The sequence below is a fragment of the Lytechinus pictus genome, chromosome 1 (assembly GCF_037042905.1).
Source record: "Lytechinus pictus isolate F3 Inbred chromosome 1, Lp3.0, whole genome shotgun sequence".
Classification (NCBI taxonomy): domain Eukaryota; kingdom Metazoa; phylum Echinodermata; class Echinoidea; order Temnopleuroida; family Toxopneustidae; genus Lytechinus; species Lytechinus pictus.
The window spans coordinates 25274274-25301984 of NC_087245.1; the positions used below are offsets into that span (position 1 = coordinate 25274274).

The following is a 27711-nucleotide window of genomic DNA, read 5'->3' on the forward strand; positions in this document are numbered from 1 at the left end:
GTAGGCCTACTTACATGCATCATGTATTGAACTTCTGCAGTGATCTATCAAGGGTCTTATTTCATATTCTTTGTAATGGATTTTGCTTGTTATTTTGTTGCAAAGGATTTTGCCTGCTTATAAATACACTTAAACATCTGAGTGGGGAATTCGACCCCACCAAGACTAAGCTTTTCATTTGATTTTTATATTAGAATAATCTTGAATCTAAACTAATGCTTTGGAATAAAATTTTAGTTGACAATGTGGTGATTTTTTAATTTGATTTTCAAAAGAGTTGTCAAGTTGTATTGAAGTGACTTTTGTATGTTGATTTTTTCAATGCACTTGAACAGACAAGATTCATGTATGATTATTTATGTCTTTTATTTCCTTTCCATGTCTCTTATTTTGTACCCCCTTCTTTGGTACCTCTGTGATTTGTTATTTGATTAGTCTTATTGAATTGAGATTGATTTATAATTGACCTTTTCCGGGACTCTTGTCTTTTCCTGGAACCCCTCCATAAGATGCAGTATCATCCATGACAAAATTATTGCTTTCTCAACAGAACTCATTTTCAGGGATGGTATTCTTGAATATAAGAGAACATCACTAAATTCTCTTAGATATCACAGATATATAACATTTACTTCTTGTAACAATCCCTGGGCTCTAGTGTATGTTGATGGTTATAGTCTTAAAAAAAAATTGTTTTTGGTTTCAATGAAATTGTTTGGAAAAGTATTAGCTGTGGCTCAAAGAAAAACGTAAGCATAGGGTATTGACTGTGGATTGGTGTCTGCAAACACAGCTAACATGTATCAAGAATTTCTTTTAAGATGAGTGCTTTGTTGCCGACATCAATTGCAGTTGGTGTTCCAGTTTATAAACATTAGAATGTGATGCATGACATCACCGCTAAACTAGGATTTCAAGAGGTAATTCTAGTCAGACTAAATACCAAACAATGGAGCTTAGTGTAAATGACATTTCAGACTGCATTGACAGTTATGTCATACAAATTAGATAAGTGAAACGCTAATCGAGGTATTTCCTGATGTGCCATAGGACGTGGAAATTGCGAAGAATTACTTGTGTGAATTCTCGTCCATTAGCGTGGCATAAATGGCATGCTCAAGCCTGCATGGGGCTGGCTTACAGAGTTTTGGCCTGTACTGCATCACTTGTCGGACTCCTGAAAGTTATCAGTTGAAATTGTGTCCAGGAACTGTTTGCAACAGTATCTAAGAAGCGCAATAGATCTACTTGGAAAATGCTCTCTGTGGATAGGAATCTCAGTCATGACTTGTAAGTGTCATTTGTTCTATTCTATCTTTCTTCAACACTTAGATTTATCATTTACAGGTATCACAATTTATCATTATTGCCTTAGCACTCTTAAGTTCTTTGAAAACAAACAAAGTAAAAAAACTTTAATGTGCCTAATTGAATTATTATTTTTTTTTTTGGGGGGGAGGTAAATCTTTGATGTTTTAATTCGTTCGTTTTTTATCTAAAAGTAATTGTAAATCATGCATACCATGGTATATATATAACAAGGTTATATGCAATTTTAGTATTATCAATTGATGTTTTTCACATAATTCAGCTTTTCAAATTTTAATGATTAAAGGTGTTACCTTCGTCCACCATTTTTTCAAATCATATCTGAAGGTGAAGCATTGTATCGATTATGTATCACTCCCTCCAAAAATGAATTTTGTTATTTGATCACCTTTTATCTTTTTCTCTTTATGATCATTATTTTGTTTGTACAGTAATTTGACCCTCTGTACAATGTACAGTCAATAATTCCCCAAAATGACATATGTATGATTTTTCACCAACATTTATCACATGTTTTGCATTATAAACATTTTTAAAGACCATTTGTGTGCATCGGCAAAGTCAATATGACAATTAAGGAAACACTTTGCCTGATTGTAGAATGGGACACTTTATGGTCACTTTCATCTCAATTTTAATATTAATAATAATCACAAATTTTCTAAGAAAAACTATAATTTTGAGGCTCTTGTGTGATCAGACAACATGTTGAACCTGGCAAAGCTGTTCTCATAGCCTTTTTGTATGTTTACATAAGTTAATAGAGGCATGACCTGTTAATTATAAGAGGAGTATTATTATGATTATTGTGATTATTTTTATTATCATCATTATTTTTATTAGTACAATTGTTATTGTTATTGTTATTATTATTATTATGATGATGATTATTATTATTATTGTTGTTGTGTGGATATGAATTTATAGTCACTTGATTTAAGACCAAACCATTTGATCTGCCAGGTTGCTACATCAAATTGAGAATGTGGCCTTGATAATATATTTTACAAAACCGAAGGTATTTGAACAAAAAATGGTACACTTTAACTTGATCCCTGTCATATTGAAACCTCACAATTAATTACACGTTTTCCTGCTGTTCACGCGGTAGGTGTTACAAGTCCAATGGGATCAAGTTGGCGCTACTATCCAGGGGGTACTTCCTTTTAAATTGACCTTTAACTGGATGAGGTGAAATGATGAAGTGTTCTGGGAAGATGGGAGCTGGTAAAGTGAGAGCCCAAATTGGTATCAATTGTTACTTATTTGTAAAATCAGAAAATTATTATTCATTGGATAAATTCTTCTATAAAAATCTATTTCAACATTTAAACAAAGATTAGAAATATATTAATGAACGTTTTATTTTCATGACATAATTTGTGAGCTGATGCCCCTAGCATTTGTATTATGAAATATATAATGTGCCGTTTCCTCATGATGAGTGAATTAATGGATTTTAAAGTTTAGGATTGGTGTGTCTAAATTCATTTTATGCAATAAAATAATTGGAATTTTCCTGATAAAATAGGAGTCATTTTTAGATCTCCAGTAAACTACACACAAATATATAATTGTCAATTTTATTTGTAGGAAAAGTTCAGATTGAATTCTGCCTCACAAAAAAATTGTGTATGATATACATTTACAATGATCAACATATGGCCTATATATATATATATATATATATATATATATCAAAGTTTACTTCCCTCAGCATATATCATGTAGAGTTAGCACCTCTTTCCCTTTAATGTAGAGTAATAATAGCAGGGTAAATGACACTTAAAGGTTACTTAACCAATGATGGCAAATAGAAAAAGAAAAGGATATATCGGGAGAAAGAAAGGAGGCAGAGAGAGAGAGAGAGAGTCTGCAAGATGGAAGAACAGGAATCATACGATTAAAATACCACTACATTCCAGTCTGCCGAGCATACAAAGCGACAGCCTTGCCAAGGGCCTTCCTAGGCTTGCATGCATCCATACATGTATGCAAGCTGGGGAGAATTCCCTCATGAATATTCACCAGCTAGCCTGGGGATATTAAAGGGGAGGGGCCTGGATGAATAAGTTTTATTCTAGTCATCAGCAAGCTAGTTGATTGGTGGATATACTTTTATTGCGACATGGTGGAGTTCATAAGTGAAGTTGTTATGAAATGATTGTAGAATAGATCTGCTAAATGTTTTTCATAAGAAATGCATATAAAACCTTATTATTAAAAGAGCCAATATTTAATAAATTAAATTTGCTTAAGATTCTTAGTGTATCCTTAGATAAATCAGTAATTAGATATTTAAAGAAAGGGTTATTTGGTATCTCATTTTTGTTGAAAGAGGCTCCAATTATGTAGGCCGGCTGACATGGTACAGTTCCAAACTGAATATTCATGATGTACAAATATGATGAATACATAGGGGCCTACTTGTGCTTGACTTGAAAATATAAATTAGAATTGAAATATGGATTTGGAAATGAGGCAGTGAGTAACTTAAAGAAAAAAAATTATACTAAACTATTAAATAATTTATGGATGCTGCTTAAAACGTTGTAAGATAATACTCTAACTATAAGCCTGTAGCCAATCGCTGAAATCTAATTACAGAAATTAAGCATATAGTATTTGCTGCTACATTTGACATAGATATATGGGTGAACAAAAAAAAACCCAATGATTTCTTAACAATTGGCTAAGTTTATGAAGCATGTAAGGAAATATCTCTATGAATATTCATAGTGGTAGTATTGTAATAAGGTTGGGGACGGAGTCAGCTACAAAGTGATCACCCGTAAACAGAAGGCCTACTGAGCATATACCATTGCAGTATTATCTGTGTAGAATGGAATATTGGATGGGAAGAAATGTGTAAATATGATACAGAAGTGCAAGACAACTTAGATTAAGTAAGCGCTTAGAAACTGTATTGTATTAAGCGCTATATAAAAGCTCCATATTATTATTAAGTAAAATTAGCCATATATGGAGAAGAAAATGTGAAGCATATAGGTCATAATGCAAATTGTTACCCTTTTTTGTTTATTCGAAAGAAGTAGCATTTGTCGAACCAGGTTTGATTATCATAAAGCTGTATTTAATCAGTATGTTCAATTTTAAACTTGTCATAAACAGAGAGAGAAAAGAATGTAGGCCTAAATAATATAGACAGTTTATGAAGTGTATGATAAGAGAAGGGGGTGGGTTGGTGCACAAACATGTGAGATCTCGGGCAGAAATTAAATATTGAAATTATGAATTGAGCACTATTAGCCCAAGGACATTTGGCTTGTCTTGTTAACCCATGTGCATCTATGCAGTCCAATGAAATATATATCAATGTGAAGAAAAATGTAAAGATGTGTGGTTTAGGCCTGTAGGAAGATGAAAGGGAATTCATATACCATGCATGCCTTGAGACAAATTGTATTAAAATTTTATGTTTTATCATACTAACCAAGGAGTGCAGAACATGATATTGTAATATATTAGCATAAATATTCCCCAATCTAAATACTGAGTGCCAAGCTCGAAGCAAGAAAAACCTAGTTATTAATATTAGAGAATGGTATGACTGAGCCTAGGCTTGAACCTGTGACCTGTTCATGAGTTGGGTACTCTACCACCGAGCCAACCTGTGCGGTCAAACAAAAAGTTGTAGATTAGAGGAAGAGGGGGAGAGAATAGTGAGGAGGATGGGAAGGGGGGAAGTTGATCAGGGGACTATTTTATAGAGAGTTACAACTATTGGGCAATTCTGTAAAATAATCAACCCTTTTGTACGTCCAACCCCCATTTTTTCTCAATTCTTCTTTCACTACATAAACTGACCAAGTCATGGTCAATTGACAGTGTTACAGACTGTCAAAAGAACCAGAAATAAGAGAAAGAAAAGGAAAAGAAAAGGTAGATCACATACACTGTACATGGGGTCAGATGTGTATATTTTAAGGAATTGCCCTATTATAACTTTGCCATTAAAGCAAGAACCACGGAAACATATGTAGCTTAGCAGCCAATCACAGTCAAGGTTACCATGGTAGTCACAATAATGACAAAGTTACAACAGGGGCCTGTTGCACAAAACGTTTTACCTAAGAAAACTCTGGTAAAAACTGAAAACTAAGGTTAGTCTGATTTCTGCCATTGACTTTAACACAGGGCAAAAACTCTGGTAAAAACAACCTGAGTTTTCTCAGGTAAAAAGTTTTATGCAACGGGCCCCAGTTGTAACTCTTTATGAAACAGGCCCCTGATCAGTGAACCACTCGTAATCCATGAGTGACCAAGCGCATCACAAATCAAATCACATGACCAGCGGTATCTTCTGAAGATATTAACTGATTATAATGAGATGGTTCTGAGTCAATGTCACAAGGTCTACATGTAAACTGCAAATAAAAAGTAAATATACCCGATACGTGAGGCTTTCATTTTCAATGTTTTCTATTTCATAGATTGAGACTTTAAGAAAATTATATCTTGCGACAAAGGGTTTCATATTCATTATTGAATCCTTCTATTTCACTTAATAATTATCACATTCTCTGCAATGATTGAAGAGAGGTACATGTAATTTACTCAAAATTGGATGATAAAGGCATAGCCATGTCCATTAGGTATTGAATGTATTAGGTATAAAGCATGTGTTATGGGTGATTTTACACATTACGTTTAATTTAAACCATATTTGGCATTTATTTACCCATGAAACAAACATGTACAGCCCCTTTCGACCCATTTATGGTCGAGCCTCTTTCATGTGTACGTCAAATATTTGGCCTATGATTTTCTATAATTTCTTCTGAGTCGTATAGCTCAGGACATACTTATATCAATTTAAACCACATGACTTACCGTCCTTTCACACAGTAACATAATCGTAATTTGAATGATGATTCCAGTGAAAAATTAGGCTGATGACGAATATATTTAGCACCTGTGAAACCAAACTAGGACATGATTCGAATCACAAATGCTAATCACAGTCACGATTACAATAGCAATCATCATTACAATGATGATTTAAGATTCATGTGTGAAAAGGCCCTTATGTATATGTGGCTTGAAGAAGAATTTGAGGAGCATCAAAAGAAAATATAAATGTTTACCTATTTCTCTCTATCTGGCAATCTCAATTTGTTCATTATTCATTCAGCACAAAAGGAATGGGTCGTTTAATTACAGGTATTCAAACCCTGCAGGTGTATGGACATTGATATTGTATTGTAGGTCACCACAGAGTAGCTTCTAGTCTGACACGAGATACTGAATGACAAATCTAAACAGCCAATATTTATTTATCAACAGCAGTGCAGTGGATTTGGCCTAGCTAGCACGAGCCATGTGTTCTGAACAGGAGATTGTAGCTGAGCAGATCGCCAGTGGAGCACTCAATACCACTTCCCGGCTATAATTAGACCATATCTCCCACTTTCTCTCCTTCTCTTACTCTCTCCCTTCATTCTTAAACCGCTCGGTTGTGGGGAGAGCAAAGCTCGTTAACGAGTCCAACGAGAAATCCAATTTTGCGTGGTATCCCCAGGATCGGCGACGCCGTACAGGGAACATGCGTGGGCCAGGTGAGGCAGTGAATTCTAGGCCAATTTTGACTCAGCGTGTCGGAGTGTAAATTGTTCCACCACATACCTTGATGGGATTTTATTAGTCATACACCAAGGGTGCGTGTGTGGATCTCCCTCGGAAAGGTTCAAGTTGAAGTTTTAGACTCGACAGAAATTTATGTTTACCATTACACCAGACACATTCGTGGCTCTACGTCATTGCAGTTCAGCTCAAGGATGTGTGCGCCTTGCATTAATTTGTAAACACTAACTGTAAGAGAAGATTTTAGCTCATTACGGAATGTACCACTGGATATAATGGAAGTTTATGAAACCGATGAGTAAGTATGATGCATTGCTTTAACATTGCAAATAGTTGCGATTGCATCCCTGGAATGCGATATGTTCGGAATGTACGATGCAAGTATCGTGGTTGCAAACAGATTCTTATCGAATTGTCACATTCAGGGAATACAAACTTTTTAAAGCTCTACTGGCAAGCTGGTCAAGTTACATGTATGTCGTTAACCAAGAAAGTTGATAATGATTCTGATTGGGTTTAATATGGCTTGTAATCTGAATGTCTGTAATCTTTTGTTTTAAAATAGTGTGTAATTATTTTCACAGTTCCATTTCTTGTTCAATTTTATCAATGTTTAAAAGATTTAGGCCATTCAAGATTGTTAAGGTGGATGATAATTTGATTGACAGTTGTTTCCTGTATATAAAATGTGGATAAGATGTCATAAGATGATATATGCTTTGCTCTATTAAAAAGATAAAAATAGCTTAATGTGTTAAAGGGAATTTCCCTTTTAAAGGGAATTTCCCTTTATTACCAACCTTTGACAAATAATTTTCTTTTAGTACAGTTGATGATGATAATTATCATGGTTGACCATCAAAAACAATAGTCATTGCATGGCAATATAGTGATATATGCAGCTTCGTGTATGCCAGTTGTTCCTATGCAGTCGGCCACTTGTGTCAATACTTTTCATTTAAAGATATTTAAACCAAAAAAAAACATTGTGAAACTAATATGCTCTCCCACAGTGAGATTGCAAAGAAATATATTTATCTACTACCATTGTATTTTGCTGGAATGGATGAAATATTGATTTTTTACTCAGATTTCTCGTTTTCAGCTGGCAAAGTGGTTTTGTGCAATTACGTTGACATCCCTGATGACACCAATCAACGTCAACACAATAGAGCAATGCTGTTGCAATTTTTCACAGCAGCTACATCTGCCATCATGTGATGGTCATTGTTGCTATGGAAACATGATTTACTCAGTCAATACCCCATAGATACTGAATAATGAATACACCTTTTATTCAGATTAAATTCATTGTGCCGTGGTTAAGTATACCTGCGTACAGGGATGTATCAAGCTGCACATTGTAATGTTTCATATTCTGAATCATTTTAGGACTATAATTATATCATGAAATCATTTGCTTATGTCTAAGGTCTTCAACGAGTAAGTAAGATGTATTTCTTGAATTTATGAGCTATTTAATCTACTTACACAAAATACATTTATGAGTTTAATTTGAAGAGTTCATATTCAGTTTAATTTCATTTTTCTAGAGTTAAATAATCTTATTACATTATTTTTTTAAATTGTAAATGTATGTTAGTTCAGTGTGTTGTACTTTGTTTAAAGTCTCATTTTATTGTGATGCCTGGTCCTTTGATAATCAGTTGAGGGCTACATGTATTCTGTGAGCATAAAACTGAAAGAAATCAAAAGTAAATTAATATTCATTATTACTAGAATAAAGTTCAATGCTAGATGGTGAAAGATGTTGAGTCGGCATTTAACAGAGCGATATCGGACGATCTGCTTTGCATAACAAGAGATTATAACTATACAATAGGTGATGATTTTCAACCATGAAATCTTTATGCTAATGGCCTTATGAATGTTTCAATCAATATTTGCTGTGCAAACGAATAGAGAGTCAGGAGATATATGTTTGCATCTTGACAGCCAGTATGCCTATATATTGGTCCTGTGTAACTTTTCCCATATTGACAGTATAATATGTGCTTTGACATAACCTTTGAACACACTGCAATATTTATAGTAATGGTGCGATAGATTTCAGTAGAATCTGTGACAGAAGAGATGAATATTGACATATTAATATAAAGTAATCGGACTTGCAAAACTTAACATTATGTGAATTGTGGTTATTGTGATGGTTCTTTTATCCACCTGATTTGAAATTGGATGTGACCAACAAGGTAAACGGAATAACCAAAATCATGATTTAATGTTGAAAAATAAACAAAAATATACACACAAATATAATGTGATTGGTCACACTTTAGCTCACTCACTTATCAAGGGCAATGACTATAAAATGTGACTTTCTGTTGAACCAAACTTTTTCGCTGATACGAATGAAGTTTGAATGTTTATATTAAAATGAAAATGGTTGCACGTGAATGAGAAGATCACTGGTGTTTTGTCAGTCACATACCTCAATGTATGGAGGATATTGCTAACATGTCTTTGGAACTGACATAACATTAAGTACTGTCATTCACTCCATGAAAATCATACATAGATCTGTTCCAAGTGTAATCTGGTCACCCTTGAGATTCTAAATTGATTGAAGATTGGGAATATATTCTTCAAGTCTGTGAAACAGTACTGACATTTTTTTTTGCCAGCAAATGAAACAAGCTAATAATTGCCATCATGATTACTGCCATTGTTGGTGAGGTATACGTGCATGCCTATCAAGTGGATTGTGAAAGAACATTATGAAGCTAGGACCAGATGCCTTAGCAGCAGATGTCCAATTCTTGATAAGCATGCTTCAATGGTGTGACCTTTACTCTGCCAACATCCTCCAGTTGGAGTTAATGTAGAAGGTGATATCTAATGTTTTTAATGAATTAAAAACATATGATTGATCAAAGCCAATCAGGTAAAGAGGGAAAAAGTATGACATTATTTGCTTAGAGTGCTATGATTCTGTTTACTTCCATCTAATGGTCATTTCTATCTTCATTTGTCGTCTCCCAAATTTCGTTCACCCAAACTGGATTAATATTTTCACCTTTCATTGTGGTACTTGTAAATGCAAGTTGAAATTATAAAGTTTAATGTGTTTTGTTTTGTTTCTCTTGTGTTCTTCTTGCTTCAGGTTACGTCGTTCCGAGACCGAGGATACAGCAGATGCAGCAGACCGGCTGATAGCAAGGCATCGGAGGAGGAAGAGCAGCGTGGACAGTTCTAGTGATGTCTTTGACTCGCCTCATAGAAGTGGTATGGAAACCTTCAGAAATTCATTCCAGATTTCTATTTGCATTAAAAGCTACTTTTGAGTGGTAACTGTCATTTTGCCAATTTGAATGAGATCTTACAATGGTAAATTATCATGGTTTTCTTGATATTTATTGGCTGCTTAGATGTGTAACTATGGTGCATTTAGTATAGGATTATTACGCAATGGTACCAATCACATTCAAGCTACTGTATATGGAGAAGAAATTTGTTTTGAGGCATGTCCTTAGTTCAGGCCTTTGAAATACATTTAGCGTCGGGCTTTACTTCAGGTATTCTCTTCATGAAATATTTATCTCTACATTATATTCAAGTCGTTATGTTGATTCCAATGGAGGTTTGGATTCCTTATAAAGGAAGTTTTTTGTTGTGTAAACTAAAATGGAAGAATAAAGTCAAGTAACAATTTTCTTGAAATATCAATATTTATTGCATTTATTCTTTGATAAGCTATCTGTAGTTTTGAAAGGAAAAGAAAATTATTAGGGTAATTGTTTTATAAAATTATCAGTATAATTACCTGAAGAATGAAAGGTAGCAAGTGATCAAAGTTTTAAAAGTATTAGTTCCAGTTTTGGGGATAGATTTTGTAATTTCACTGCTTATTAAGTTCCATGCAACTCATATTGCACTGCATTGGTATTTGTTTGAGGAAATTGAATTAAGCAAAGTTGTAGAAATTGCTGGTCTGTGAATAATCGATGTGCTTATGAAAAGCTAGTCAAGCCTTGCCCGATGACCTTTCCATCAGAAATGTTTAGGAGTTCATCAACATACGTAAGTGTGTAGGACATCATCCTTTAAAGATTCTTGTTTAAATACATGTAGAAGGTAGTTCAATTAACATTCACCTTTATCATTGTATTTCTTGATACAGTTTCTAGTTTATGGTAGAAAATATAAGAAGTAATTTGTGCTCATCAAATTTGCACCCTGAATGTGCAAACATATCTTATTGTCAAGATTCTCCAAATGTAAGACACAATTAAAATGTTTGAAACTATACTGAATTCTGATTTCAAATTATGTATGTTCTATATAAAACCAATATTTATCTAACAATATTGATTTTTGTCCCTTCAAAATACTATTGACTCAGGTCAGTCAGTTTATTGACATTAACTCATCTGACCTCAACAAAAAAAATCAATACATTTAGTAAGCTCATGCTAAGATAGTATAAACAGGAATCTGTTTGATATGTGTTACCCAAAGGTCAAAATAAGAAGTCTCCTAATGCTATGGATAGGATTTTTCAGTATTTCTATTTTGGTCATAAGCTACATGTTTATGTGGTTGCCTTGCTAAACTGACTTTCCACAAAGTCTGCTTTTGCCAAATTTTGGTTTCTATACATTGGTTTAATGAAGGTCCAGTGGTAAAGTCTCTGAACTGTGGCCATAAGGTGTAGTGTTCAGAACCCTGTTACAGCTCATATGTGTTTTGGCTAAACACTAATGCAAAATCTACCAATCTTCACCAAGGGGAATTAGATGGGATGCTTTTGTGAATTATCATTTTCAGTGGAACGTGTGCCGCTAACAGTTTTCACAGATCTATCCAAAGTAAAGATTTCCAGGGAATATTTAACATTTTTTAAAGTTAGAAATAACTCTTTGAATGATTGGTATCTATACATGTACCAAGCAAAATATGACAATATAATGCCAAAGTCAATTGAATAGATATTGATAAACATTATTAAAATTGATAAGTATATTTTTTCAAATCACATAGTTTGTAAAATTTAAATGAATGTTTTGTAATAGAGTAATATTTCGGTAAGCCTTCTGTAAAGAATTTGAATTCACATTTTAGCACTTGATATTTCAATTGTCCATGAGGACTGAAGTAATGCACAACCTCAGAACAGCTTTATGAAATATCCCCAAACACTTTTTGTTGCTGGGCAACCTTGTATCTCTAATTAAAATAAAAATCGGGGTAGCTCAGGAAAAAGCTGTATTGGCAACCTCATATTGTCTGAAACATCAGTCTCCAAATTCCTGAAGAGAACACTTTGTAGGCAAAGAAGGTTGCTACTAATATTTCTCTAAAAACCTAACTTTTTCTGAGCTGTCCTAGGGTTTTTAGACTTTGCGATTAGATTTTTACACCCTTGTGCAGTTACATGTGCTGTTTAATGTTTGTAAGTGTTGGATTCTGAAGATATAGATAGAAATTGTAGAACTTCTTTGAGCATTTGAATTCACAAGTTAATTTGGAAGAGGATATGGCATGTCTCCAAGCTAACCGTAAGAGAATTGTGTGATGCCTTAAAACATCTTGTCTGGTTTCACTCCTCAAAATTTCTTTGGACCATTTCCTCATCCAATTATCATGGAGACTCTGATTGAATGTGGAAGTGCTTCAGTACATGCATTTTAAGAGGATTACATAAAATGCCACCCATATTAGTTTTTTATTGAATAATGACAGTGGGTTATTTATTGTTATACTTTTCTGTAGTTGAAGTTGAGTTCATTTTTCTTTCTTCTTTGCCATTTCTTTTTGGGGAGGGGGGGGGGAGGAGTTGTGTGGTTTTCAGTGAAAATATCTTATTTTCAATTACAGAATAAGAAATTTGGATCATGATGAAATAACTTTTGAAATGAGCCTTTTCTCCCTTTCTTCAAACTCAGGCTCTAGAGATCGTCGCCATGACGACTTCAGTGACTCTGACTCTGTAACAAGCTCAGCCTCTGTCGATAGACCAAGCAGACGTCATATCAAATCAGAAAGAACAGACATCAGAGAAAGCAGAAGACAAGATAGTCGTAAGTATTGATAATAAGATAGATAATTAATAAATAATAATCATTTCAACCTTTTTAAAGATTTCAATGATTTAAAGACTATTACAGGGGTGTGAGAGTTCAGATTTTTAGCCGATTTACATTTTCAATTTCAGCTTAGTTTTGGATTTCCTCTATACAAAAAGTATCGGAGCTCATTCTATTTCAGACTTTTTCAACACTCTTCAGCTTTTTCAAATCTTTTTATTTGTAACCACTCACACCCCTGCTATTAATGGAGAATGCTAAGTACTCCCTATTAGAAATAACAATTAATCAAAGTTTAAATTTTAACAGTTGTAAAGGCTGTACAGAATTTCTTCTGACATATTTTTTGCAAGTTTTCATTTTAATTCCTGTAAAAATTCCATGAATGTCTAAAGGAAAATTTATTATAACTTGCAGCGTCAAGTACATCATTGCGATGCCTTCATGGGGCATAATGTTCCCTAAGATATCATTGTAATATGTCATGAATAACTCTTGAGTTATTAGACATTACTCCTGGGTATTCTTTTTTATTTGGGACAATTATAATTTGTACTTGTAGTTGCCTTTTTTTCTACAAAAGTTGTTTTCAAGTTTTATTTCTGTTAGTGTATTGTATTTTGTTGTAATTTAGTTGTGTAAATATTAGGGTTAAGGATAAGAAGTTAAATAGTCTTCTATTTTAAGGTTGCATGGTAGATATCAATTTTGATGAAGGATGTTGTGCAATTTTACCACACAATGTGTTGGAATTAATCAAGATAGAGGCATCTGGAAAATATTTGACAGGGATAGAGGATGATCGCAGCGTGAGGTCATCGTCCTTTTAAATATTGACTTTAAATTAGATCCAGGGCGGATCATCTTCTTCACACATGCACCATATCAAGGAAAGAGGTGTGCACATTCAATTTTGCTGCAGTTATGACACACAAATTGCCTGGTCGTAAAAAATTGATTTAAGATTGAATGATTTTCATCCCATAAATGCATGCACCCGCACCCAGTCCCAGTATCGGAGCAAGAAGCCAGGGAGAGTATTAGACTCATGATACAGAACATTAACAACTTATTGGCAGAGGCAAGCAAAGACGACCCTGTAGTCAACGATAAGATCGATACGATCAAACTTAAGAAGGAGGAGGAGAAAAATCCAGATGATAGCGATAACGACGTTGATGATAACGTCTTTGATATGGAAGACCCAATTGAATCAAATGTTTCTAGAATGGGTGAGAAAAAGTTTTCGATGACAGTTTTGGTGAAGGATCTGGATGGGATACGCAAGTATCGGTGATGGTATTCTAGAAAAAAATTTTTATCCTTCTATCAAATCCGGTAACTTTCAACTAAAATAAAATCCATATCTATTTCTTGAGCTCTTGGATGATATATTGCACACTAACCTTGCTTGATTTATTATGATTGGGTCTAATTCTACAAAAAATTGATTACTGCCAGACTTAAATTCTGGTCTCTACTTCATTCTATGATACTATCTGTAATCTTTCACATATGTTTTTTCTCTCCACATATCATTTCTCTTAATCTGTCTAACACTATAATCAATGAAAGTGCTCTCATTATATCGACTAAATATAAATAGCCTTGATATTTATTTTGTTTGTAAATCTGTGCATAATTTAAAAACAGCCAAATGAAATGGCCCCTAGTCAGAGTACACTTGCATTTTCTTCCATGCAGAAGAAGTGGCTGTGAAGACGGTGGTCGTTTCTTTCTATTTTTAGTTTCGCCAATATCCCTTTATTTAATTTAAGAGTTGGTAACCCAGTTTCAGGTGAAGGTTGTAATTCAAATGAGTAGGAGATTGGTATCAGGTAAACAGACAACAAATTGAAGGACTTGAAGAGGACCAATTCAGTAATTCAACCAGGATGCCCTAAATTTTTAAATACTTATTCTACTGTATATTTACAGGTGTAAGACAATCATATTCAGATCATATACACCTGCAGCATCACAAAATACTTAAATGCCATGTAGGGCAAAGCATTTTTATGGGTATTTTATGCCACATTGTGATTTGAATATTGCTGCAGGAAATAACATATGGGTGGTAATGATCACTTGATAATCATAGTGCATACTGTAGTAAAGTGGCAAATAAGATTTGCAAGATTAGAATTTGATGGTAAATATATTTGATTTACAATGATAAATAAATGTGAACCTGTGTTATTGCTTAGTTTCGAAACTTAGCAAGGTATCAAGTATAAAAGAGTCAAAATTGTGCACCCCCAGACTGTTGTTTTCCTCAAATGAATTATATTAACTAAATACATTAAAATGTTGTTTACTTAAATATTTACAGTAATCAACAAATGAAAATAATGTCATATTACATTTTTGTTTACAATAAGTTTACTTAATAAATAAACTTAATAAAGTAAAAAAAAAAGATACTACATTAGTTTGATTTGGTGACTCAGACTCGGGCATGGACCATAGTGACTTGACCACAAGACTGATTATCAAGTATAGTTCCCGTCTCGAAGCCAGCTAGGAGATGGGATCAGCATTGCTCTTCTATGGAAAATCTATCAAATCTGTGATTTCACATCTTCAGTATGCAACATTCCCGCCCTACACTGGTGTATACAATAGTTGCGTAATGCAAAGAGTTTCTAATTCATGTGCCTGTACGCTCACACATATTGCACCTTTGCTAGAAGCACAATATCACCTAATGCACCGCAGAGCCAATTAACCCAGATATGCCAAGGCCGAGCATCGCTGCACAGATTCATTTTCCAGAACTCTTGTGGTAGTGGCATAGGGCCATGTTACACTAAATCATCAGAAGTCTAAGTTCATGGATATCCCATAACTTGTCCATGAAGCTACAATGATATGACAGTGTTGTGTGAAACTGACCCGGGTTCATTAGAAGGTTATTAAGTTTGCATGTTCTCATGTTGTACAAGGACAAGTCAATACATACCAATTACATGCTTATGTAAGGTCATTTTATCAATTTATTCCAAGTGTTCTGCTGCATATACAAAATTTGAATTTGAATTTGAAATTTAATTTGAATTTTGATTTGAATTTGCATATGAATTTGAATTTAGCCTTGATGGAGCTGATAAAGCCAAACTTTGAAATACCCCCTCCCTCCAGCAACCACAAATTGTAAAAAAGAAAATGTTTTTAAAGATAAATAAGTAGAAATAGATAAGTGAACATTTGTACTTCAATGAATGATTTCAAGAGTAAGTTGGTAAATGGCTGAATATGAGTTATGTAGTTGAGTGGGTGAGTGAATAAATAAATTAACTCCCCCCCAAAAAAATACACAAACAAATGGGTACCAATAAAAAAAAAACAAGTGAATGTTTCAATTAAGAAATAAGTAAAACTAAATATGTAACTTACACACATATTGAGCATTGATGCTTTGTACTTTGTAAATTAGAAATATTATTCTCGTACATGAATTCTCACTTGACTAATCATAATGTTTCATATTTACCAACCACATAACAAACAAATACTAAAGTCTGATTAATAATATAATCTACAGATTCTTGAAATTTTCTTCAAGTCAGATATGTTTATGGGAGGTGGGACATGTATTCCTTCAAAATACATTTTTTTCAATTATATTAATCTATGAAGGGTCTATACTAAAGTTGAAACAGACTTTAGTATAGACCTTGAGGTAGGTTGACCAAAAGTTTTACTGGTATATGCTTAATATTTTATATATGTGCCTACTACAGCCGCATTTCCATTATAAAGTAAGGAGATGAAAATATTTTACATTGAACTAAATGTAGAAGGTACATCGCCTAAGGTATGAGCCCTGTCCTAAAGGATGAATCCTTCACAGCTTCTTTTGCTGCTATTCATCTCCTTTTGGCAGAGATTTAACAATAAAGTGGGAAAGCCACTGAGCAGCTTTACTAAGAGATGTGGCAAGGACTTTTGGTAAAGTTCCTAACTAACCTTTTTTTGTGAAAGAATATAAATTTATTTACTTTTGAGACTTATATCTGCCTTCCTCTATCCACTGAAGTTCCTTCAGGATCTGCTTGTGGAAAATTATTATGAAACATATTTTCTGTCTCCATCATTTCGCAGATTCAAAATCACCTGATGCTGGTGTCCACAAGCAACCCGACGGCTCTGGTACCAACAATAACAACAAGCCAAGCAGAGACAAGAGGAAGAGACATAACCAGGCAGTCACTATGGAGGATATCCAGAAAGCCAGCAAACTTAAGGTATCTTATTCAGCAAGATTTTTTTTAAATTTTAAATGATGTTTAAGGGACCATGTCAAAAGTCAGATCCACATCTTTTGCTCAAGAATCCTAGAAGCGGCCTTTCATTTCCTAATTCTCAGACACATAACAATGGGGAATGCAGGTAAACTGCTATGAGTTGACGTATAGTGCCTTCTTAATCAATTCTTGGTGAAGATGTGGCACAGACTTCTAACAAGTTACCTAATTTTGCAAGAGTTGTGTTTACTAAAATATCTTCAATTTTTTGGTATTGAATTATATTCTTGTTCATGGTTAGGATTGGTCAGGGGGTGTAGTTGAAAATTCAACAGGGTATTCGCTGTGGAGTTCATTTTCCCCTTTCCTTTTCTGTGGGGGGGGGGGGGGGTGAGGTTGGCAAAGTTGTAAGGTTTTTTAATGAAAGATTAGAATATAGTGAATCTCCATCATTGATTGATAGATAGGATGCATTTAAAAAAACGTGTAGTAGTACATTAGTGGTTGTTAGAAAAAAATAATATATTTGTCATTGTGGCTCAGTTTTATATTCCACAACAAATCCTCTTGCAATTTCTAGCTCATATTAACTAGCATTTTCAAAATAAACGTTAACATCATGGGTGGAAATAACAGTTGGTAAAACTGTTTTGGTAAATGAATACAAAAGAAATGAAACCATTTTTAACTCATTCCATCTTTTGTTTTACAGGGATCATCAGATCCAGCTCCATCACACACTAGCCAGAAGTCCAAAGATCTCCCACCTTCACCAAAAATAATTGAACCTCCAGTCCAATCTGCAAAGACATCATCTCAAGAGATGTCCCCAAGGAACCTGAAAGCAGGTGGCTTCAAGATTGAAACTGTGACAAAGACAGAACTGAAAAAGGATTCCAGCATGCCCAAACCTGGAGACCAGACAGTCTTGAAAAGAGCCACATCACCAACCCATGATGTATCCAAGAGAGCCAGCTGGGGATCAAATAAAGGAGAACCATTGAAAGATGGCTTGAAACCTGCAGGTGGACAGCAGACTGGGGTAGATAGACCTTCAAGTCCTTTGAGCAAAGTGACACTTAGGAAACCAGAGATTCCCAAAGTGTTGCAGGATTCAACCAGGCAGAGAAAGAACTCTGATAGTAGCATTTCCACAAGTGAGTCATTATCTGTCTCACCTACAAGAAAAGTGAGAGGTGGCAGCTTCTCAAACAAATCAGATAGTGAAAAGACTGGAAGTCTTCAGAGGCCAAAGTCAATGCCAGTGAAGGATTCAGCAACATCTAGCCAATCCAAAGATCAAAAGACTCCTAGTTCAAAGACCGGTGGTCATGCCAGGGTGTCATCTTCTCCAGAAAAGAAGCGTTTATCAAAGACAATGTCATCTCCAGAAAGAAAACCACCAAAGAAAACAGACACAAAGGCATCTGCAGAAAGAAAGCTGTCCTCAGCTTCATCAACTTCATCCTCTACCAAAAGTTCTCAGGTTGATAAGAGGACTTCGTATCCACCTGCAAAGACAACATCCCCAGATAGGAAACCTCTTTCTAGAAGACAGTCTTCACCGGAGAAAAAGCTAACAACTAGGCCTGCCTCACCAGAGAAAAAGCTAAGAACTAGGCCTGCCTCACCGGAAAAGAAACTGACAACCAGACAACCTTCTCCAGAGAAAAAAGTCTCAAAGACAACAGGAGAGAAGAAGCTCACCAGACAAGCCTCTAGTGAAAAGAAACCCTCAAGAACAACATCCCCTGAAAAGAAAGTCTCAGGGAAATCCTCCACAGAAATAAAGTCATCAAGGACAGTTTCCCCTGATAAGAGGGTATCAAAGACATCACCAACAGAAAAGAAAAATGAAAGAGCAACATCTCCTGAAAAGAGGCCTTCCACAAAACGCACAAGCTCCCCTGTGAAAAAGCCATCCGTGAAGAAGGATTCAGAGTCAAAGACCAATAAGAAATCACCAGAGTCTACCAAGGCAACCAAAGATGCTGACAACAAGAAGATGGAAAGCAAGACAAATGGTGTTGATGTTAGCAAGAAGGAACCAGCCAAATCAGATTTGATAGTCCAGAAACCCCAAGTTAAGGAGGAAATCATCGCTAAGAAGGAAGAAAACAAAGAAGAAGCCGTTCCCGCTGCCCCAGAACCAAAGATGCCTCAGCCAGTTGTGACCATCGTTGCACCAGCCCCTGATAGAAAACCTAGCCAAGCCAAGAGAATAAGGAGTAGAACAATTGAGGTTGACATGCTGAGGAGAAATGGAACGCCAGGTGAGTAAAATAATGAAAACCAATAAGGTTCTTGGAAAAAAAGAAAAGGTACCTTGTCAAAAGGCATAGCTGCGTCTTACATGCCTTTCATTTCCAATTCTGACACTTAATCATAGACAAAACAACGGGCCATGTAGGAGAAGACGCATTGTGCCTTCATTGCGGAATTCCTCTGCTAAAATCCGAAGCACAGACCAATTGCCCTGAAACGTGAAATAGGACATAATCCTTTTGATAGGCTTGTTTAGTCATTTATCTTCTGATAGTTTGGATATCAGATTTTAGGGCCCTCTTTTATAAATTGCATCAAACTTCATGCAACTTTCTCTTCTTTGGTGCCAATTTGTGTTCCAATATTGAAAATAGATAACATGTATACAACCTGTGCCTTGATATTACTGTATTTTGTTATCCAGAAATTAATCTGGAGTAGAAACAGCCTCTGGTAATAAGTGTTGGGAATATACAGGAAACTCAAAATTTTGTTTCTACCTTGCAAGTGTACATGTATATGCAGCTGCTTGCTTGTACAGTATGTTCTTATTAGAGAATGATCCAAGGGAAAAAAATCACGGATCATCATGACTTGCTAATTTCAATGACTGTGACAATACACCAATTTTGTTTTCTGTCCGTACATCAATGTCAAATTATTGTCACCAAAATTGACATTTTCATATGAGTAATGATTGCTTCCCTTTCACAATAAGCTAAAATCATTTTATAAACTTTGAAATTTTAGGGTGTCACTTGTCCTCAAATTGCCGAATGTTAAATAGTATTTTTATCAAAATCATATTATTGTCTTCCCGGAGTACCACTTTAATCTCATTTTGATGACTTTCAAATAATACTCTCTAAGCAGCTGGAACATGGTCTAGTCAATATGGTGATATGCAACAAAGAACTCCAACATAACTCACCGTGAAACACTTCTAGGAAAATGTTGCATGTAAAGTTTCATTTGAATACAACTCAAAATATCTAATGCCAGTCTTATTTCATGTTTTTGAATGTCTGCAATTCAAGCAATACCCCCTAGAGTAATTGGGTATTTGATAATATCTTTGCCATCAACATTCATTATCTTGACAGGCCTAATTCTTGCTGCAAGTAGGTTGACAATTTTTTCCCTAGATAGCCTGTGCTGTAAGTATTGACAAAACGAAGAAATATTCAACTGAACAATGAATCCCAAGTGCTGGCAAGAAAAAAGATGAAAATAAAGAAAAGAAACAGTGATTTCAGGCACAGTGTTGATTGCATGGTTGTCAACCAGTCTCTCAGGATTAAAGCCAAGGAGTGACCTCACAAGAAGGGCAAAATTTCTGCGTAGATTTTGCAATGCACAAACTGCTAATTCTTCCTAACTTACCTTCGGAGAAAGGTTCAATTTTTTTTTGTGTTCGATATATTTTATGTTTGCATTAGATCCCAAGAGGGATGCCCTGTCCACCAAGGATGATGAACTGTTTGCTATGATGCAGATGAGAGCCCAACAGATCAGAGAAGAAGAGGAGAAAGAAGGAAAGGTCGATGAGAGTGGAGAAGAAGAGGATAGAAGCGTCTCTGAGGAGAAGCCTGAAGATGTTATTAAGGTGATTATGATTTGTATAGCGCACGTATCCACCTTGTTACATGTAGGTGCTCAAGACGCTCCTATATTACCCTGGCTACGCTGGTCTACCAGTTCCGGTGCTCACAGCTTTTTGAGGAATTACTTCCTGCCTGTCTCTATTTACCCCACCTGGGTTGAGTGCAGCACAATGTGGGTAAATTTCTTGATGAAGGAGAGCATGCTGTGGCTGGGAATTGAACCCCTTGCCCTCAGATTGAAAGACGTCGTCTTAACCACTAGAATTCAACACCCCCACAATAATGGATTTAAATGAAAAATATATTTGTATCTACAGGCTTGATGGGATTGCAGTGCCTACATGGACTGCAATGATCTGTTGTTATAGTTATGCTACGTAGGCCCAACAAAAATTGGTATTTTGGGAATATCAAAGCAGTTGGTATATTTCTTCTATGTCAGATAAACTAAAAACGTGAGAATTTTACATTATTTTTTCCAGTTGTGGTACAGTCATATTGGCAGACCAACCCCAAACCAGTCTTCAAAAACAACTTCTGTGTCAGGTTTTTATTCCGTCTGGAATCAGAATGAATATAAACTCGACAAAGTCTTTTGAGCATGTTGAAAAACGAAAAAAATAAAGAAAAATAAAAATATTACAGAGAACGGGTGCTAGATATTTCAAATATCTAATTTAAAAATTGTTACAAAGAATTAATCGCTGAAATAATGCATGGCCACATTATAGATTAGGTTGTGTGATGTTACTCAGGTATAATTCACATTAATGAACATTTACCAAAACATTAAACAAGCTTTATGTAACACATATCATCTTGGACACTGCTAGTTTATCTGGAAAATTACCTTTGTACATCCTCCTGAAGTAGTTTATTTCTCCTTCTTGTATACATCTGTCAGAATTGTTTAGGCCTACATTTTTTCATCTATTTTTATCATCTATGTTGCTGCCCTTGTAATTCTCTTCAAAAATCTTCAAACCTCTGGCGAAATGCCTTTTGGAGGGAAGTGGTTTGTTGTGGTTTTTTAAATCAATCCACACCTACAAAACTGAGTCATTGCCATTGCCCTGGATGTAGAACAGAAAGTGTATTTTCAGTCTAGTGTATGTTAAAGTCATTTTTTAAATTTGTCTGTTCTCCAAGTTCATGAACTAAGAAAACAAATAATATTTGATATTATAAATTTATGTTTTGAAGGCTAGAAGCATATTCGTTGTTTGCACTTAAAGGAGAATGTAACCCTTGCAACAAACTTGCTTAATGTGAAATATAGGATTTATAAAGATTTGAGAACAATTGGACAAATAATAAGAAAGTTATTAGCATTTGAAAGTTGACAATTGGTCACATTGGCAATGTGACCGAGATGTGCATTGTCACACAAGAACAACCCTCCTCTTTGGATATTGTAATTATATCCCAAAGCATATATCTTATAATCCGTATTACATGTTTTCCCATAAAAATAATCACCTGGTCTACAGGATAGACATGATAATAGTGAAGATTTAAGTGAATATGTATAAAAGTAATGTGGAACTTTTAAATATGTACACTGTAGTATCACACATTGTTGGTTTGCATAGCCAATGGGATGATGCCCATTGAATCAAGATCTCAACAATCCAATAATTACAGCGTTTTTTTAATAAAACTTTTATTGGTCTGTTTCTTTCATGTTGGCTATTTTTTCAGGCAATAAAGTTAAAGACATGGCAGGCAAAGAACAATAAAAATAATCAGTACAGTGTCTTCTGTCATCGTTTTCATTTGTTTCCATTAACATCCTCAGCATCCCCAATACATGTACATCATTCTAATAATATAAAAAAACACTAACAACATCATCATCATCATCATTATCACCATCACCATCACCATAATCATCAATATCACTATGAACCCATTATCCTCAGCATCGCCATAATTTGGAAACATTTAAATATTCCTCTCTTTAACAATATATCCTTCTTTAAATGTGTCCCTTAGGTATCTCTCAAGGACAGGATGCAGTCTTTCAAGGGTAAGGAATCCAAGCCTACCCTTGTGGATTACAGCAAGCTACCAGTGTCACCCACCCCTAAGAGAGCCACCAAGATGCAGCCTCCTGAGAAAAGGTAGAATTGCTATTGTGTGTAAAAAATAGCATCTTTGTATTCATGAATATTAATGAAGCAAGAACTAACATTCTTTAAGTCAGCTGATTGTGAAAATATGTTATGCAATAGGCTTCTTTGCTATGTAATGCAAATCTATAGTTGTTTCCTTTTGTGGGAACTTAGTAATGAGGTACATGTATCCCTAAAAATTCTTAGTGATAAATGAAATGCAGCTGCACACATTAATTTTTGCTTTGTCTGGCAAGCTTTTTTTTTGATCCAATGACTTTGAATTTGAGATGGTTTTGTTTTTATTTCAGACCAGAGCCTGTCAATGTAAAGCAGAATGGAGAAGAGAAGAAGAGTGAAGATGAAGCTGAAGAAGATGACCAACTCGCTGGTCTTAGCCTCTCAGAGAAGATGAAGATGTTTACTCAGATGTCAGCCATCAGGAAGAAGGCTCAGGAAGAGGAGGAAAAGAGAGCCAAGTCCAAATCATCATCAAGGTTCCACAGAACGAGAGGACGAGACAGGTTCCAGACTCAGCCAGTCACCCCGGAGGAACTGACCACTGCATCTTCCTTGGCAAAGGAGATGGCTGCCCAAGCTGAGAATAATGAAGAGAGTAAAGAGAAAGATGAAGACATTGCCCGTGAAGTTAAGAAAGAGGAGGTCGAAGACACAATGAATACGCAAGACAGGATCAGGGAGGAAATTCGTCAAGCGAAATTGAGGGAAACAATTGTGGAGGAACCGTCTGAGGAATCTGATGATACTAGTAGTCGACTGCCATCGATGGCAGAAGAAGAGGAACCCCCAGCAGATGTCCAGGAGGATGAATATTCCAAATTAACTCTATCTGAGAAAATGAGACTGTTTAAAGAGAAATCAACAGAAGGGACTAAGCCACCTCCAAAAGTAGAACCTCCAAAGCGCAAACGGAGAAGTGAATCAAGATTCAGAACTCAACCCATCACTGTAGATGAGGTTAAGAAAGCAGCTGTGTCTCCTTTAGCAAAGAGTTTTTCACGGCCGCCAAGTGTGGAAATCCTTGGTGCTTTGCCCATAGCTCAGCAGGTCTCGATGGTCTATGGGGAATCCAATGCGACTCCTCACCCTGCCACTATGAACGGTCGAAGTGTTTCGTCAACGCGCAGGAGTTCCAACTCAGATTTAAAAGAAGCAATGAAAGACACTGCAACAAAAGACACTGCATCAAAAGACACTGCCACTCCAAAACAGCTGCCTAAGAAGGAAGCAGAAGTGAAGCCTCAGTCCTACAAGGATACTGTAAAGAAGCAGAAGAACCTGATGGCTCTGTTGGCATCTGAAATTAAAGGTACATCAAAAGAAGATGAAGAAGTTGAGCACCCAAAGACTGAAGCTGTGGATGCAAGTATAAAGATGGCTAGGTTAGGTCATGATGTGACATCACCGACTGAGGAGAAAGAGCCCATCTTAGAATCTGTAGAGACAAAAAGTGTTGATCAGACTCAAGCAGCTCGTGTAGCTGCCAGCAGAAAGAAAGACAGTGTTCCTCAGAAAGCTCCACCAAGTCCAAAAACGAGACATTCACTTATTCAGAAACAAGGCACAAGCGAGACGCTGTCGAGCTCCAAGAAGCAGCTATCGAGTCCCGAGAAGAAGTTGACCAAACCTCAGCCCCACCCTAGGAGTCCTCAGAACATCCGGCGTAACGGAACTGCCAAGAGTACGAAAGACGCTGCTCCTCCCTCACCCGTGCCCTCTCCTAGGAGATCAAAGATGGGGTCTCCTGCATCGATGCGGAGGCAGGACTCCCAGGATGGGGATATCTCAAGTGGTGCAGAGGACGGGAAGAGGATTGTGAATTGTGCCGCCAAGGGATCGTCCTCAGAGTTTGCCACACCTCAGAGGGAAAAAAAGGTAAGGAAATAAATCAATGAATTAAAAAATGTAAAGTACGCAATCCATATCAGAGAGATAGCATTTTGGTTAAGAGTGAAACCTTGGAAAATGAGTGCCTACATGAGAGGGATGTTTTTTCCCCATTTTCCATTTTAGACAACTTTGAAGTTATTTCTGGCATTATTCTTGGCATCATTCATGAAAGTATTAATCTTCGTTATGTTCTTTTATGTGTGAATTTTGTAATTGTCTGTTTAAGGGTTTTAAATACAGTCAGAATTTCTAGCCCCAGATCCTTAAAGGTCAAGTCCACCCGAGAAAATTGTTGATTTGAATCGATATAGAAAATCAAACAAAAATAACGCTGCAAGTTTCATCGAAATCGGATGTAAAATAAGAAAGTTATGACATTTTTAAGTTTCGCTTATTTTTCACAAAAAAGTTCAATGCGCAACTCAGCGATATGCAAATGAGAGAGTCGATGATGTCCATCACTCACTATTTCTTTTGTTTTTTATTGTTTGAATAATACAATATTTCAATTTTTACAGATTTGACAATAAGGACCAACTTAACTTAACCATAAACTGTTAAAATTATGGTAATTGCACATGTTCAGGGAGTAATAAAAATTTGTTTCACTTGACAAGGAGGAGAAAATTAGAATATTCCATATTTCATATTATAAAATACAAAAGAAATAGTGAGTGGGTGACATCATCTGTCTGCCAATTTGCACACCGACCAGGATGTGCATGTAACTGTTTTGTGAAATTAAGCGAAACTTTAAATATGTCATAACTTTCTTATTTTACATCCGATTTTGATGAAATTTTTAGTTTTTTGCTTGTTTAATTTTTCTCCTTTTTTTCAAATCAATTTTTTGTTGGGGTGGACTTGTCCTTTAAGCCTTCACTAAACTAAAATGTGAAAGAAGCGAGAGAACAGTACATGTAGTTTGAATGTACATCAACTTAGCAATAGAGGGAGACATACATACATGTTTATTGGGGATCATGTACATGGATGAGTTATCTAGTCAGGTGAAAAAAGAGGTCAGATGCATCCTACCATTCAAAAAGTTTGTTGGTTCACTTTATTTGTATTGCCCTATCTGGAAATGAATGAATAGGAATCCATTACTTGAAGATTTTGTCATTTATTTAATTGCAATAATAAAGCATAGAATAAAAAAAAATGAGGCTAATTAAAACCTATATCAAAACCCCTCTCACTCTTGTTTCTTCCTCCTATTTCTCCGCTCACTCTCTCTTTCTCTGCCTCCGCCATCTCCCTCTCGCTCTCTCACTCTTCCCCTTCCTCCATCCCCTCTCTCTGTCTTTTCTCAGGCGGACCAAAAGATTAAAGAGAGTAGCTCTGAATCAGAGGCTGAGGTTAGACAGAGGGTTTCCCCGGTCACAGAGGAACACGTTGCCCTCATCAAGAAGAAATCCAAGAAAAATAGTACTGCTGAGAAAAGAGACAGGTAGGAACACATATTTCTATTACGCATCTATAATAAAAAAAAAAGAAGAATAAATTGACGCATGGCATAAGATTGGGATTGAACCAATCAATCTTAACTATGGATGGCCCGCAACACCATCATCTAGAATGCAGATGGCCAGTCAGAGTGCTGTTTTAATGTGATGAACAGTCAATTATGCTCCGTTGTTTGGACGACCAATTGATAACGTTCTTTGTTGACAATGATATACATTTACTTGATTAAATGTCACTGATTAATTGTCACTGTCGTAGATGACTTAGTTGAGATTGATTGGATCAACCACAACTCTTCATGAGACAAGGCCAAGGTCAATCTTTTTGGGCGCGTCGTGGTCTAGTAGTTCTGACTCTCGCCTTTCAAACAGAGGGTCATGGGTCCAAATCCTAGCCATGGCATGTTTTCCTTCAGCAAGAAATTAATCCACACTGTGCTGCACTAGACCCAGGTGAGGTGAACAGGTACCCGTCAGGATTATTTGAATGCACTTAGCGCCGGTGATGGTAGCTCGAGCTAAAGCCGGGGTAATGATAGCAGCGCTTTGTATCCTCAGGCAAAACGCGCTATATAAATCCAGCTATTATTATTATTATCTTAATTAGTATTTGATCTTGGCCTTGTCTTATGAGTACTCTTTATAAGATTGGACCTATTCTATGTAATCCATATTCTTCAGGTGTCCCTAATGTGTATGCTAAAGGATAAGGATAGGGAGTGTTACAAGAGGCAAAGAAGAACAAATAAAGAAAGGTATAAAAGGGAAGAATGCATTGTTGTGTTGGGGAAAAGAGAAAGTAATGGAGTAATTTTTACCATGACTTTCTGTTCATGGTGAGTAAGGACAATTGGATGTAGGCAGAAACGAGGGAAAGAACGGTTGCAAGACGGAAGATATGAAGTGGAATGGGGAAGGAGATACTGAAGATAGGAGAATGTGGATAAATAAAGGAGAATATATGAAAGAATGGAAAGTGGAAAGAAAAAAAGATACACATAAAAGGAAAAAAATACAAACGTCAAATCTCCTGCATATCCACACTTAATGAGTGATCGCAGCAATACATGATAATCAATTTTATGTACTGTATGATATTTATTTTGTGTTTGTAACCTTGT

The 27711-nt window shown here is 35.7% G+C and overlaps 1 protein-coding gene across 7 annotated transcripts; it reads left to right on the forward strand.

The window, feature by feature from the left end:
- The first annotated feature begins 755 nt into the window (after window positions 1-755).
- Window positions 756-27711, forward strand: LOC129259803 (serine/arginine repetitive matrix protein 1-like). Of its 7 annotated transcripts, none has more exons than XM_064098978.1 (10): window positions 1205-1290; window positions 10058-10179; window positions 12840-12974; window positions 13988-14212; window positions 17085-17227; window positions 17940-19500; window positions 20932-21098; window positions 23092-23219; window positions 23522-25106; window positions 26438-27711. In XM_064098978.1, the coding sequence occupies exons 1-10, from the start codon at window positions 1256-1258 to the stop codon at window positions 26576-26578; spliced, it is 4242 nt and encodes a 1413-aa protein (XP_063955048.1). In that variant the 5' UTR covers window positions 1205-1255; the 3' UTR covers window positions 26579-27711. The 7 variants fall into 7 exon arrangements, with proteins under 7 accessions (XP_054753988.2, XP_063955048.1, XP_054753986.2 ...); XM_054898011.2 differs by having other exon boundaries at window positions 13994-14212; XM_054898012.2 differs by lacking the exon at window positions 1205-1290 and adding an exon at window positions 6584-7231 and having other exon boundaries at window positions 13994-14212.